Source organism: Sinocyclocheilus rhinocerous, unplaced genomic scaffold (genome assembly GCF_001515625.1).
Source record: "Sinocyclocheilus rhinocerous isolate Xijiao unplaced genomic scaffold, SAMN03320098_v1.1 scaffold185, whole genome shotgun sequence".
NCBI classification, from domain to species: Eukaryota; Metazoa; Chordata; class Actinopteri; order Cypriniformes; family Cyprinidae; genus Sinocyclocheilus; species Sinocyclocheilus rhinocerous.
In genome coordinates, this window is record NW_015662163.1 from 598,574 (window position 1) to 611,561 (window position 12,988).

General features: G+C 33.5%; 2 protein-coding genes across 3 annotated transcripts; one reads left to right on the forward strand and one right to left on the reverse strand.

Moving 5' to 3' along the window:
• Positions 1–479: 479 nt before the first annotated feature.
• On the reverse strand, positions 480–4,527 carry adat2 (adenosine deaminase tRNA specific 2). The gene is made up of 6 exons (XM_016537603.1): positions 4,323–4,527; positions 3,914–4,018; positions 2,564–2,714; positions 1,736–1,842; positions 1,465–1,537; positions 480–1,378 (listed from the first exon to the last, which is right to left on the reverse strand). Exons 1-6 carry the CDS (start codon positions 4,419–4,421, stop codon positions 1,263–1,265), a joined length of 651 nt encoding a protein of 216 aa, XP_016393089.1. The 5' UTR covers positions 4,422–4,527; the 3' UTR covers positions 480–1,262.
• A 1,022-nt stretch (positions 4,528–5,549) lies between these two features.
• pex3 (peroxisomal biogenesis factor 3) lies at positions 5,550–10,951 on the forward strand. 2 transcript variants are annotated; one of them, XM_016537604.1, is made up of 12 exons: positions 5,550–5,892; positions 6,273–6,404; positions 6,502–6,583; positions 6,673–6,716; positions 7,853–7,974; positions 8,072–8,138; positions 8,246–8,300; positions 8,416–8,566; positions 9,243–9,313; positions 9,666–9,794; positions 9,980–10,076; positions 10,169–10,951. In XM_016537604.1, exons 1-12 carry the CDS (start codon positions 5,820–5,822, stop codon positions 10,250–10,252), a joined length of 1,107 nt encoding a protein of 368 aa, XP_016393090.1. In that variant the 5' UTR covers positions 5,550–5,819; the 3' UTR covers positions 10,253–10,951. The 2 variants fall into 2 exon arrangements, with proteins under 2 accessions (XP_016393090.1, XP_016393091.1); XM_016537605.1 differs by having other exon boundaries at positions 9,666–9,788.
• Positions 10,952–12,988: the final 2,037 nt, after the last annotated feature.

Genomic DNA, 12,988 nt, shown 5'->3' on the forward strand with positions numbered 1-12,988 from the left:
TTTTTCAAAATATATACTGTATGTGTGTGTATTTATATATACATAAAAAATATACACAGTATATTATGTAAATTTTACATTATATATTATAATATAACATATTATACACATATATTATGTAAACCAAAACTTATTTTGGATGTGATTAATCTTTGACAGCACTAAAATAAATAAATTATAAATATTAGATGTTAAGACTAAACTAAATCAAAATGAGAAATGCTGCCTTGGCCACCAACCAAAATAAGTTCAAATTGCTGACTGGAAATAATAAGAAATTAACAACTAAATGGTATTAAAAAAAAAAAAAAAAAGCACATAAAATTACTGAAAATGAAACTGAAGTTAAAATGAAAATTGAAAATATAATGTAATTCTGATTCAAAATATCAATAATAACTATAACAGCACAAATAATACTAAATTAACACTTATATGGAGGCAACAAAAAATATTTAATTTTTTCCAAGTTAGTATGTGTGAGATATTGCAAAAAATAAATAAATAAACAGGCAAACCTAAGGAAATGACTTTGAAAACTTCACCTAAAAATGATTGTGATTATTTCTTTACCCTCATGTTGTACCAAACCTGTGTGACTTTCCATCTTCCAGGAAACTCAAAACGAAGGTATACACAAAGCATCAAGACTACTTTTATACTGTTTTATGATACTTTTATGGCCTTTTATTTTTTGCTATTATAGAGCTTGACAGCCTCCATCTTCAATTACTTTAATTCTATTAAAAAATGGGTATATATTCTTTAAAAACTTCTTCATAAAATTCCCTTTTTGTGCTACATTGAAGAAAAAAAAAGTAGTGTGAGAAAGTACTGACAGAAATTATTTTTTAACTATCCCTTTAAAGTTTCTGGCTATGAAGTAAGTGGAAACTCCACCTGGGTCTGTCCTGCATCTGCTAGTGAGCCCAAGACTGAGATCATTGAGAGTTCAGAACCAGTTCTCTGGGTTGTATAAGGACACAAAGAGAGCAAGAGCTGGAGAAGAACCTGTGCTTTAATGCAGAACAGGCCCAGTCTATTGCTTCTACACACTGTTAACAGACAACTCTCAGCGTCCAGCCACAGAGAGGAGGAGGCCTGGAGGTTTACCAGCTATGTGGTCCAGATAATGAGCCAATGTGCTTCCTCAAATAGTAGATCAAATCAATGACCTCAAAAAGATGGCAAAATCAAAAGTCACTGAGATCCAGGCACTGACAAGGTCTTGTAAAAGCCTCAATGTCTAAATATTTTCCATTTCAGCTCAAAGGAGCAATTGTTTCGCTCTCCTCATCTTGCGGTCCTCGTTTTACCTGAATGACTACAGCGCCATCTGGTGGACTGATCAAATCTTTCCTCACTTTAGGTTTGGGAGCTAAATAAATGTGGGAGAAAAACATCCGTTTCAGAAACAGGACAATGAAGACATTAATATGCATACATTAAACAGATTTCCCTTACCATTTGGGTTTTCCTGTTTATAAAATGTCTTGAGCATTTCAACAGCCTCTTCTGCTCTATAGCCGGCGATGCACTGTAATAAGCAAGTAAGCATGTGCTACAGCAAAAATATGCAATGTGGTCTGGAGTCTACAATTTAAGGAATGTGGACGTTTCTACAAGAAAAATATTCTAGCCACACAGAACGGTTCCGAATGTAAGGAACTGGCTTCCTTTTGGATCATCTGGAATTTAAATTAACTGGATAGGAATTGGAGGGAAATTCTTTTACCTTAAATGAAGTTCCAGTGTGTGGTATATGATCCGATGAGACGTCCAGGACAGATCCACAGCCTCCAAACCGCTCATTTTTGCACCCATATACAACAAGAGGTATGTCTTTCTAAATGTCAAGGTGTCCTTTTAGCGCTGACATTATTTTAATACTGCTAGACAATAGAAACCTGGGGTAAATGCAATAATGCATTAAAAATGTACTAGTCGCAAGAAAAACTTGACTAGGAAGAGCTGTGAGTGACACAAAGATCTACACTACTGTTCAAATGTTTGATGTCAAGTATTAAGAAAATATTAATACTTTTATTCATCAAGGATGCATCAAATTGCTCAAAAGCGACAGTAAAGACTATATAAATGAAAGAAAATATTTTAGTTTAGAATAAATGCTGTTTTTAACTTTTTATTCTTTTCAAACAATATTTTCCACAGAAATATTAGGCAGCACATTAACACTGATAATAATAATAATAAATGTTTCTTGATCACCAAATCAGCATATTAGAAGGATTTCTAAAGGATTATGTGACACTGAAGACTGCAGTAATGGCTGCTAAAAATCAACCCTAACCATAAATTGTGAAATCCAATGGTAAAATTCTATTTGAAATGGTAAAAATTAAATATACTAAATATACTAAAAAAAAAAAAAAAGTTATTGTAAATTGTAATAATATTTCCCAATATTACTGTTTTACTGTATATTTGATCAAATAAATTCAGCCTTTGTGGACATAAGAGGCTTCTTTCAAAACCATTCATGGTACTGTATGTGTAAACTTTTCTAAACTAATAGTCGACCACATTTTGGCATCAAGGATACGAAGCAGGCGCAGAGCAGCTGCACACATGATACATGGCTCCACTGTCACATAAAGTACAGTCTGTTCACACACCTCCTTTGGGTCCTTCTCTCTGAAACGGCACCAATCAAGCACTTGATCCAGGGCCACCATTTCCGCATGCCGAGTAGCCTTGGGCAAAGCAGGCACAGACGTGAGGTTGTTTCATCTAATTACAAATAAGTACATAATGCATCACCAGTACTAAGTTCCTAGAATTTTAACATTTAAAGGCAGGGTATGTGATTTTTTCAAAAACACTTTAGAAAACTGATTCGGGCCGAATAGCAAAACAAACTTGTAGCCAATCAGCAATAAGGGGCGTGTCTACTCGTGATGTGGAGGAGAGAGCTTTCAGTGCATGGGACGGACACTAGCCGAGCGGAGCGACAGAAAGATAAGAGATGGCGGATAAAAAACAAAAGAGGAAAACGTCTGCGGAAAGATAAGGCAAGAAGTAGGACCCGTGTAAAATATTGGATCAGCTTTCCAGTGCTGGAGAGAACTCAAGGAGCGGAGGCCTGCGATCGGACGCCGAGGTTGCTTTGTTTCTTCTCAATAGGTGAGTAACACCGTGTCTACAACAACTAAAGTCTGCCTACACTGGACGCGATCAAACGACCATTGAAAACCATTTGAAATTTGTGTCAGCACGTCATAAATAGAACCCGGCAGCAGTTTTCTGTCGGGATTTGTTGCGCCGCGCCGCTCACGTCCGAAGACACGGTGTAACATTGGTTTTGCTTTGTTTCACAGAACTAATCGTTGCCTGGGTTGCGTACATATATGTGGGGCGGAGCTATCAAAATAGGGGCAAGACCCTTTTGGGGTAGGGCCGTGTTTGTTTTGGTGTTTTCAAATATCAACATTGGCTACCAGAAATCACTTACTCTGCCTTTAAGCAAATTTTTCTCTCACCTTGAGTGTACACATCTTAATAATGATTTGATCATGAATCATTTGCAAGAAAATAAGCCTTGGAATGAGACTTATTTTTGACAATCTCTAAACAGTTACACCATTTACACATTCAGACTCACAAAAATATCAATATTCATTTAAATTCAGAAACTGAATGTCCATCATAGAAGAGGTGTATTCCCATCACGGTCTGTGAACCACATCTTCTATGCATTTCTGAATAACTTATTATTGTTAAGTAACTGATCAATTATCATTTGAATATATATACTGGAACCTAGGATTATCATCAGTTACATTAATATAATGATTATTGTTGGCTTACACAATTCCAATATCCATATAAAACAATCATTATAAATTATGATTAATTTAATTATCATAATTAGGCACATTGTGAAGTTACTTACATTTTTTGTTTCATTCACCTCATTTCTTCCTTTTCCAATAATCTCATTGTTGTAAACCATCAGACAGCCGACTGGAACCTCACCATTCTCAAGGGCCTCAAGTGCCTTTAAAGTAATTAATGTTTATAATTTTCTCAAAACAACCAAAAATACATTTACCATGTAGGCAGGCACACACACCATACACATTTACCATGACAACCAAAATATCATAGAAACTAGTTATTACAAAAACTGTGGAAAATCTTCACAAGAAATGAGATATTAATAATCATAAATACATACATACATACATACTCGTTTCAAAATAATGCAGTAACGTTACTTTAGTAACTACGGTATTTGAGGGGAAATGCCAGTTACCATGGTAAATACTGTGAACAAACAGTAAACATCATGGAAGTTTTACCATGTCAAACGCCTTTGACATCCATGTTTGTATCTCACTATCTAACGGCTGCAGAAAATCACTTTTCTCTGGTTCAACGCTGTCTGCTTGCATCTCCATCAGTATCCTCAACCGTAAAAATATGGCAACACAAATCAGGAAATAGTAACGTTTTGCTTATGCACACGTTCTTCTTCTTCTTCTTCTTCTTCTTCTTCTTTTATTGGCGGTTGGCAAACCAACTTGTAGGTGCATTACCGCCACCGACTGGACTGGAGTGTGGAACAGAATACGTGCTTATGGGATTGACATAATGCGAGAAGCGAAAGAAAAAAGAAAAAAAAAACATTAATCATATTATTAATAATAAAATAAATAACTAAAATAATAATAATAATAATAAAAATACAAAAAATAAATAAACTGATTTTAATAATAAAAAATAATAAAATAAAATAAAATAAAAATAAAAAAAACTTTTTTAAAATTATTTTACTTAACTTCGTTTCTTTAATAAACTTAATGATGTAATCATATATAGCCTTTTCCCCTAGTAAACCTTAAGGATTTTACTTGCTCCAGAGGATCCCCATACAATTTTAAAGAAAGGGGTGTGATTTTATGCCGCCTTGAAAAACAAATGACCTGTGTTTTTGATACAGATAATTTAAATCCCCATTTATTAGCCCACTTTTCAACATCAACTATTGCATCTTGCATTTTTTTATTAATATATGATATATTGCGACCTCTAATCCACAAAGCCCCATCATCTGCATATAAAGATTTTCCAATGTTATGTTCAACTTGAGAGAAAATGTCATTAATCATTATATTGAATAATAACGGACTACATACACTACCTTGTGGTGTTCCATTCTCCACTGTATACACCCTGGAGTATTCTTCACCTACTTTCACTTGTATTTTTCTATCAAATAAAAAGTCCTGAACCCAATTATATATTCTACCACCAATTCCCAAAGACTTTAATTTTATTAATAATCCTTCTTTCCAGAGCATATCATGTGCCTTTTCCACATCAAAGAAGACAGCTACTACTACTTCTTTGTTTGTCTGTGCTTTTCTGATGTCTGACTCTAGACATAATACAGAGTCCATTGTATTCCGACCCCTACGGAATCCACTCTGATAAGGAGACAAGAGATCTTTACTCTCTAGGAAATATGTTATTCTTACTGTGACGTTCTTCTTCTTCTTCTTCTTCTTCTAATAACGTTTTATGGCGGATGGCAAACCATCCATATATATATATATATATCTTCTTCTTCTTCTTCTTAGTTTTATGGCGGTTATGCACACGTGTTTACGGAGGACCGTAATAATGGATGCACCGTTCAGGGCGGCGGGTCGACCGCATAATCGATCGATCGACGCAATCTGTTATCTGTAGTTCGCCTGTGTGATGCTAACACGAGAAGTTATTGCCATGTAGCATTGTGCTAGCTAGTGAGTTACGTCTAAACACGCTTTTGCGGTGTGAACTCTATTTTTAAAATGTTGAGTTCTACATGGAATTTCATCAAACGCCATAAGAGGAAATTCATCTTCGCTGGGGTTTTTGTTGGAGGTAACGTGGGCAACTAGACCACCTGCATGCTTATATAGTTCAGAGATGTTAGCTCCGTGTGACTGTGCATTAATTATTTCTTGTTTTAATAGCTGAATATTAATACATGTAGTTATAATATGCATAATATATAGTTTAGCGTGTTATTACAGTGTTGCCAAGCATTAGATCTTATTTCCACATCCAACTAATCAATCTCAGTTCACCTGTCACCTAGTTTTTCTATTGGCACAGTCAAAGAAAGTTGATATGGACTTTACACTGGTATTTTTTACTCAGAATGCAGTTTTTATATCACTGAATAATATATCTGGCATATTGCATGTCAGTTTCTTAACATGTACATTATATTGTAATGTATTCTCAAACTTCATGCCCAGGTGTCTATCTACTTGGTAAATATGCACAAAGAAAAATTCAGGAGATGCAGGAGCGAGAGGCAGCCGAATACATCACTCAAGCTCGGAGACAGTTTCATTTTGAAAGCAACCAGAGGACATGTAACATGACAGGTAAAACAATAAAACAGAATGACATGATCAGTTAATAAATGTTATGAAAAAGTGATATTTGTTCTGCCCAGTATATGTAATTGTGTCTTTTTTGTAGTGTTATCAATGCTCCCCACTCTCCGAGAGGCAATCATACATCACCTGAACTCAGAGAGCATCACTGCTTTGCTGAAAACTAAGTGAGTCATTCATGTAAATTATAGATGATTATCTGCATTACAAAATAAAAGACCAGAACTGACGCAAGTGATCATGTCTTCCTACACAGGCCAGCTAATAAACTTGAAATCTGGGAGGATCTAAAGATTATTAGTGAGTTGAATAAGTTTATTTGTTGTAGGATTACATATTTATTGCTTTAAAGTCAACATGAAATTGAAATTGACCCTGTTTACTTTCTTAATGCAGATTCCTAGTGCTATTGTGTGCTTTCAATCTGTTCTTAAGAATAAATTGTTTGAAATCTGTAACAATCTGCACAATTTTCCTTTGCCTTTTATAGTCTTTGGTGTGTTCAAATATAAGGAAGAGCAATGGCAATTTAATGTAGCTTTTTCAGAGAAAAAAAAAAAAAAAAAAAACCTACATTTCAAAAGTTTGGGGTCAGTATTTTTGTTTTTTTATACAAGAATTAATTTTTCAAAAAAAAAAAAAAACTACATTTCAAAAGTTTGGGGTCAGTATTTTTGTTTTTTTATACAAGAATTAATATTATTCAGCAAGGTTGTAAAGGCAGACAGTAAAAGCTCTTACGTTATTACATTACACTTTTTTACAGTAAAACATTATTACAAAATATTTATATTTCAAATAAATGCTGTTCTTTTGAACTTTCCATTTATCAAAGAATCCTGAAAAAATGAAACAAAGTTTCCACAAACATATTAAGCAGCATAAATGTTTTCAGCATTGATAATAAGAAATTATTCTTGAGCACCAAATCAGCATATTAGAATGATTTCTGAAGGATCATGTGAGACTGAAGACTGGAAGAATGGCTGCTAAAAAATACAGCTTTTCCATCACAACAATAAATTATATTTTAAAATATTTAAATATAGAAAACAGTTTTTTTTAATTGCAATAATATTTCACTAATATTACTCTTAATACTGTGTTCTTTCAAAAAACATTAAAAAAAAATCTTACCAACCCCAAACTTTTTTTTATAAATGTTTCTTTTCTGCTGATGTCATGTGGGTTATTGGAAAATGTTGAGCAATGACCAAATAGTTATTAAGGCATTGTTTTGGCTCAATACTGGTGGATAATGGAACACCCACTTTTCACAATCAAACTGATTCACGCCCTGAAATTTTTAGTTGAATGTCCTGTTTCACAATATGTCACATTACAGAAGTAAAAATGGCTTTTGAACGGAAATTCAAGCTGACTTTAATCAAACTCTCATCTATTCCTGTTCTCAAACAATGATTTCTACTCTCCAGGTTTTACCCGCAGCATTGTGGCAGTTTACAGCACTTGCATGCTTGTGGTGTTACTCAGAGTTCAGCTCAACATAATTGGTGGCTACTTGTACCTGGACAACTCCGTGACAAAGAATGGAACGGTATGTCAGGGCTTGGTGTTCTGAAGGCAGAGCAACCTGATTTTACCATGTTACAGTATGTAAATTCTACTTCATTTCTATTATACTGCTACTTTAGACCCCCTTGGCCCCTTCTGATGTCCAACAACAATATCTGTCAAGTATCCAACACCTACTTGGAGAAGGTGAGGACAGTGTCAGATCTGTATAAGAGCATCTAATGTATTAGAGTTTAATGTTTATGAGGTCACATCCACCATAGTTGATACTGATCTTCATTTTGTCTTTTCAGGGCTCATTGAACTGATAACTGTGGTGAAGAAAGCTGTCCAGGAAGTTCTTGGACCGTACGTTGAGTGATTGATTAGATGATGAATGAATTTGAATCTACTCATCTCATGTGTTGTGTCGGTCTTCCTGTATATTTAGCAGGAAAGCTAACTGCTGTCCATGTCTCCTCAGGGTGTCTCTGAAGCAGAGTTTGTCTCTACAAGAGTTGGAGCAACAGTTAACTCAGATCAGACAGTTAGTGGAGGAGGGCTGTGCTTCCTCTAAACACAAAAGTCTTTCTTGGTACATGATGCCTGATGAAGAGAACACACTAGCCTCACAGGTAGATATTTATCATTTATTTAGTTGTTTAGTTATGAATTAGATATATAATTTATTAATTTATTTGAGATTTTTTTTTTATTTAAAACTACAATTATATGTATACACCATAGACTGTATAAAAACATGGACGTAGTGTCCGTGACGTAACCGTAGACTTTCGACGAGCGTTTTGAAGCCTAAAGTGTTGGCTTCACGAGAGAGAGCGGGAGATTGCCGCTCGGTATACACATATACTTATTCATAATATTTTGATTCATGATACCAGCATTTTATTTTATTTAGCAAGGACACATTAAATTGATCAAAAATGACAGTAAATACATTTAAAATGTTACAAAAGATTTTTATCTATAATCTGTAATCAAATAAATGCGGTTAATAACTTTCTATTCATGAAAGAATCCTGAAAAAAATATCACATTTTCCACTAAATAATATACAATAACATTTTATAAAGTTTGATAAGACTTTTATAAGAATAGAATTGTATTACTAATTTTTACTATAATTATAGTACTATAATTTTTATATATTACTATAATTTTATTGCTTGTTAACTGTATACATTTTATTTAAAAAAATACATGATATTTATATTACATCACAATTTACTTTTGAATTTTTTGGTTTCTATGTACTAATTTTATTTATTTATATATATAATTTTTTTTTAGGCTTGTGGTCTCACAGAGAATGATGTCACAACAATAAAGCTGCTAAATGAAACCAGAGATATGCTTGAAAGGTGAGGGAAATCAAAGCACCTATATAAACCTACAGTTTAGAAAATTGGAAATAAAAAGTTGGGACTGTTAAAGTGTTTGTACTTAACACCTTAAAGGGATAGGTTACCACAGACAGAATTTTCATATTTGGGTGAACTATCCCTTTTACACATTTAGTTCCTTTTTAAATGAAATCCATTATTATATGAGTTATTGTATGAAAAACACAATTCTGAATTCAAAGAGCATTTATGATAAAATGAAAAAAATAATAGGATGAGACTAATTTGGTTGAAATCAATCATTTTGGAGAGATCACATAAGCGTAGGTAGCTGGGTACTAATTACATCTCAACTTTTTTTTTTTTTCAGTCCAGACTTCACTACTGTACTCCGTACTTGCTTGAGCCGAGGCTTTATCCGATTCCTAGACAACATGTCAGAGTTTTTCCGACCCCCGCAGGGAGACTCCAACCCCTCCAGCACACCTGACCGGTCAGTGTACATGCATTTATTTATTTATTTATTTTTAGGAAGGTACGTACAGTGACCCCAAAAAGTATTTGGCCAATTAAGCCACGTTAAGCCATTTTATCACCTTCCCAAGGCCAGTATATTTCAGGTTTGTGAACAGTATTGGTGATGGAAAGATAATCATTGCTGTTTTTCACATGCTTTTCTTCCAGATTATCACATGTAAGCCTCCCACTAGCTAAAATCATTCCCATCATCAACGGACAGATACATTCAATATGCAGCGAAATACCCAGTCACTTTGTCCAGGTGAGAACCTTCATATGCATTGACTCATTTTGACTTGCATGTGGTATAAAATCTGCCCACACACCAATGTTTGCTCGCTTTCTTGTTTTTAGGATCTCTTATTGATAGACCAGGTGAAAGAGTTTGCCGCCAACGTGTACGAAACGTTCAGCACGCCTCAGGAACTTCAGAAGTGAGCACAGGACTGAGCTAGATGTGAACTTGTGAAAGCCGAACTCCTCACAAATCTACTTTAAAGAAACTCTCATGCCGTACAGCACAGAATTGTTCTCCTCGCACACCCTAAAATCAACCCGGGGGAAACTGTTCTGAGAGACGAGTGTGTAATGGAGTTCAGATCCTCTGTTGTTAGCAGGCGTTCAGTATGAGCTATCTTCTCATGATCTGCTAGCTGTCCTGTCTGTATGTTGTGACCCCCTAACCTTGTCCCAGCCAGGCATGCCAAGGTTTTTACACGCTATTATAAACTAGTACATTTAATTTATTTTTTTTAATCCCTGTAGCATAACAATCTCATTATATAGCTGTCACGACATGGCTAGCATAAAAGATCATATATATGAATGATTCACATCTGCATTAAAAGGGTGAATTGCAGAAAGGATATCTCTGAATCTGATGTTGCAGCTGCTGGATGCTCTCCAGGACCAAAACACAGTCATGCTCACCTCTGCAACAGTAACAATGCATGATGTTTGCACTGCTACTGGTATAAAAAAAAATGCATATTTGGGAGTATTTTGATTTATATTTACTTGGTTCTACTAATTAATGAGAATAGTTGGATTGTCGTTTTGTTTTGAAAACTCTTCAGGTTGTAGTATGCTACTTCTTTTGTAAAATGACCCGTGAATGTTAATAAATAATGTGAGTAATAATACTATTTATTAAAATTATGCATTATTTGATTAGGAAACAATGCATGTTGTTTTGGCTTTTCAAAATTGAGCATTATTGAACCAAAAGACTGCTTTCTTTTAGTAAAAGAAACCTCGAGGGCGTTTGTTTTTGAGCTACTCTCTTCCTTATAATGAAACTCTTCCGGGTTCCTCTAGAGGGCAGCGCATATCTATAATTGAGCTCATAGCAACTAGGTCACATCAAGTTCAAACAATAAACTCTCACCAGTTGGCGTACAAAAATAAAATCAGGAAGAGATTAAGTAATATCTGACAAAATAGATGCCTAAACATGTGGGAAGCATATGACGTTTGCTATTGCACTAAACAACCCTATTGACGCAACACTTCCTTATACCCTAAAAAAACTTTTGTCTCTTAACTGTTTTGGATAAGACTATATGCCACCCTTTACATAATGTACTGGAAATAAATGATTGAATACATTCAGAATAAATAGTTAATTGTTCACATCATGACAAAGCATAATCTTTTGATTTGTCAGTTTAGTTTGTGATTATATTAGTATACATTTAAGAATGTTATGGCCACAAAATCATGAATGCCTTCATTTATTTTTTTTACACCAAGGCTACATTTATTTGATCAAAAATACAGTCGTATTGTGAAATATTATTACAATTTAAAATAAATGTTTTCTATTTAAATATATTTCAATATATTCATGTGAATTTTTAGCAGCCATTACTCCAGTCTTCAGTGTCACATGATCCTTCAGAAATCAATCTGCTGATTTGGTGCTCCAAAAAAAAGAATCGTATTATTCAATGTTGAAAACAGTTGTGCTGCGAAATATTTCTGTGGCAAGTGAGACGCATTTTTTAGGATCCTTTATTGAAAAAAATATTCAAAAGAACATCATCTTTGAAACAGAAATATATATATATATATATATATATATATATATAATCTAATAAAATTGTCTTTTACTGTCACTTTTAAACAAATTAATGCATCTTTTAATCGTATTATTCAATGTTGAAAACAGTTGTGCTGCGAAATATTTCTGTGGCAAGTGAGACGCATTTTTTAGGATCCTTTATTGAAAAAAATATTCAAAAGAACATCATCTTTGAAACAGAAATATATATATATATATATATATATATATATATAATCTAATAAAATTGTCTTTTACTGTCACTTTTAAACAAATTAATGCATCTTTTAGTTAATTGTTCACATCATGACAAAGCATAATCTTTTGATTTGTCAGTTTAGTTTGTGATTATATTAGTATACATTTAAGAATGTTATGGCCACAAAATCATGAATGCCTTCATTTATTTTTTTTACACCAAGGCTACATTTATTTGATCAAAAATACAGTCGTATTGTGAAATATTATTACAATTTAAAATAAATGTTTTCTATTTAAATATATTTCAATATATTCATGTGAATTTTTAGCAGCCATTACTCCAGTCTTCAGTGTCACATGATCCTTCAGAAATCAATCTGCTGATTTGGTGCTCCAAAAAAAAGAATCGTATTATTCAATGTTGAAAACAGTTGTGCTGCGAAATATTTCTGTGGCAAGTGAGACGCATTTTTTAGGATCCTTTATTGAAAAAAATATTCAAAAGAACATCATCTTTGAAACAGAAATATATAAGCTGATTGGCATGTCACCATATTCTAATTTGTTGAGATTTATATATATATATATATGACTATACCACAGATGCTTTCTTATCCAAAGTAATATACGGTACACTTACTATTGTGACAGTCAACTCTGCATTAAAAGGGATCAAAAATGAAATCCAGTCAACCTCATGTCATTCCAAACCTTTTTTCTGTGGAACATTTCTCAAATTTCACAAAATGATTTTATGTTCCATAGAGGAAAAGAAGTCATACAGGTTTGGAATTACGTAATTCCAATACATACATACATACATACATACATATACATATATACATATACATATACATACATATATATATACACATACATATACATATATATATACATACATACATATACAT

Excerpts from the sequence above, each read along its gene's own strand:
- pex3 (XM_016537604.1), top strand. The coding sequence starts at position 5,820 with ATGTTGAGTTCTACATGGAATTTCATCAAACGCCATAAGAGGAAATTC. Across the intron at positions 5,893-6,272 it reads CGCTGGGGTTTTTGTTGGAG|GTGTCTATCTACTTGGTAAA; the intron begins GTAACGTGGGCA and ends CTTCATGCCCAG. Across the intron at positions 6,584-6,672 it reads ACTGCTTTGCTGAAAACTAA|GCCAGCTAATAAACTTGAAA; the intron begins GTGAGTCATTCA and ends CTTCCTACACAG.
- adat2 (XM_016537603.1), bottom strand. The coding sequence starts at position 4,421 with ATGGAGATGCAAGCAGACAGCGTTGAACCAGAGAAAAGTGATTTTCTG. Across the intron at positions 2,715-3,913 it reads AGGTGAATGAAACAAAAAAT|GCTACTCGGCATGCGGAAAT; the intron begins GTAAGTAACTTC and ends GCTTTGCCCAAG. Across the intron at positions 1,379-1,464 it reads TAAACAGGAAAACCCAAATG|CTCCCAAACCTAAAGTGAGG; the intron begins GTAAGGGAAATC and ends ACATTTATTTAG.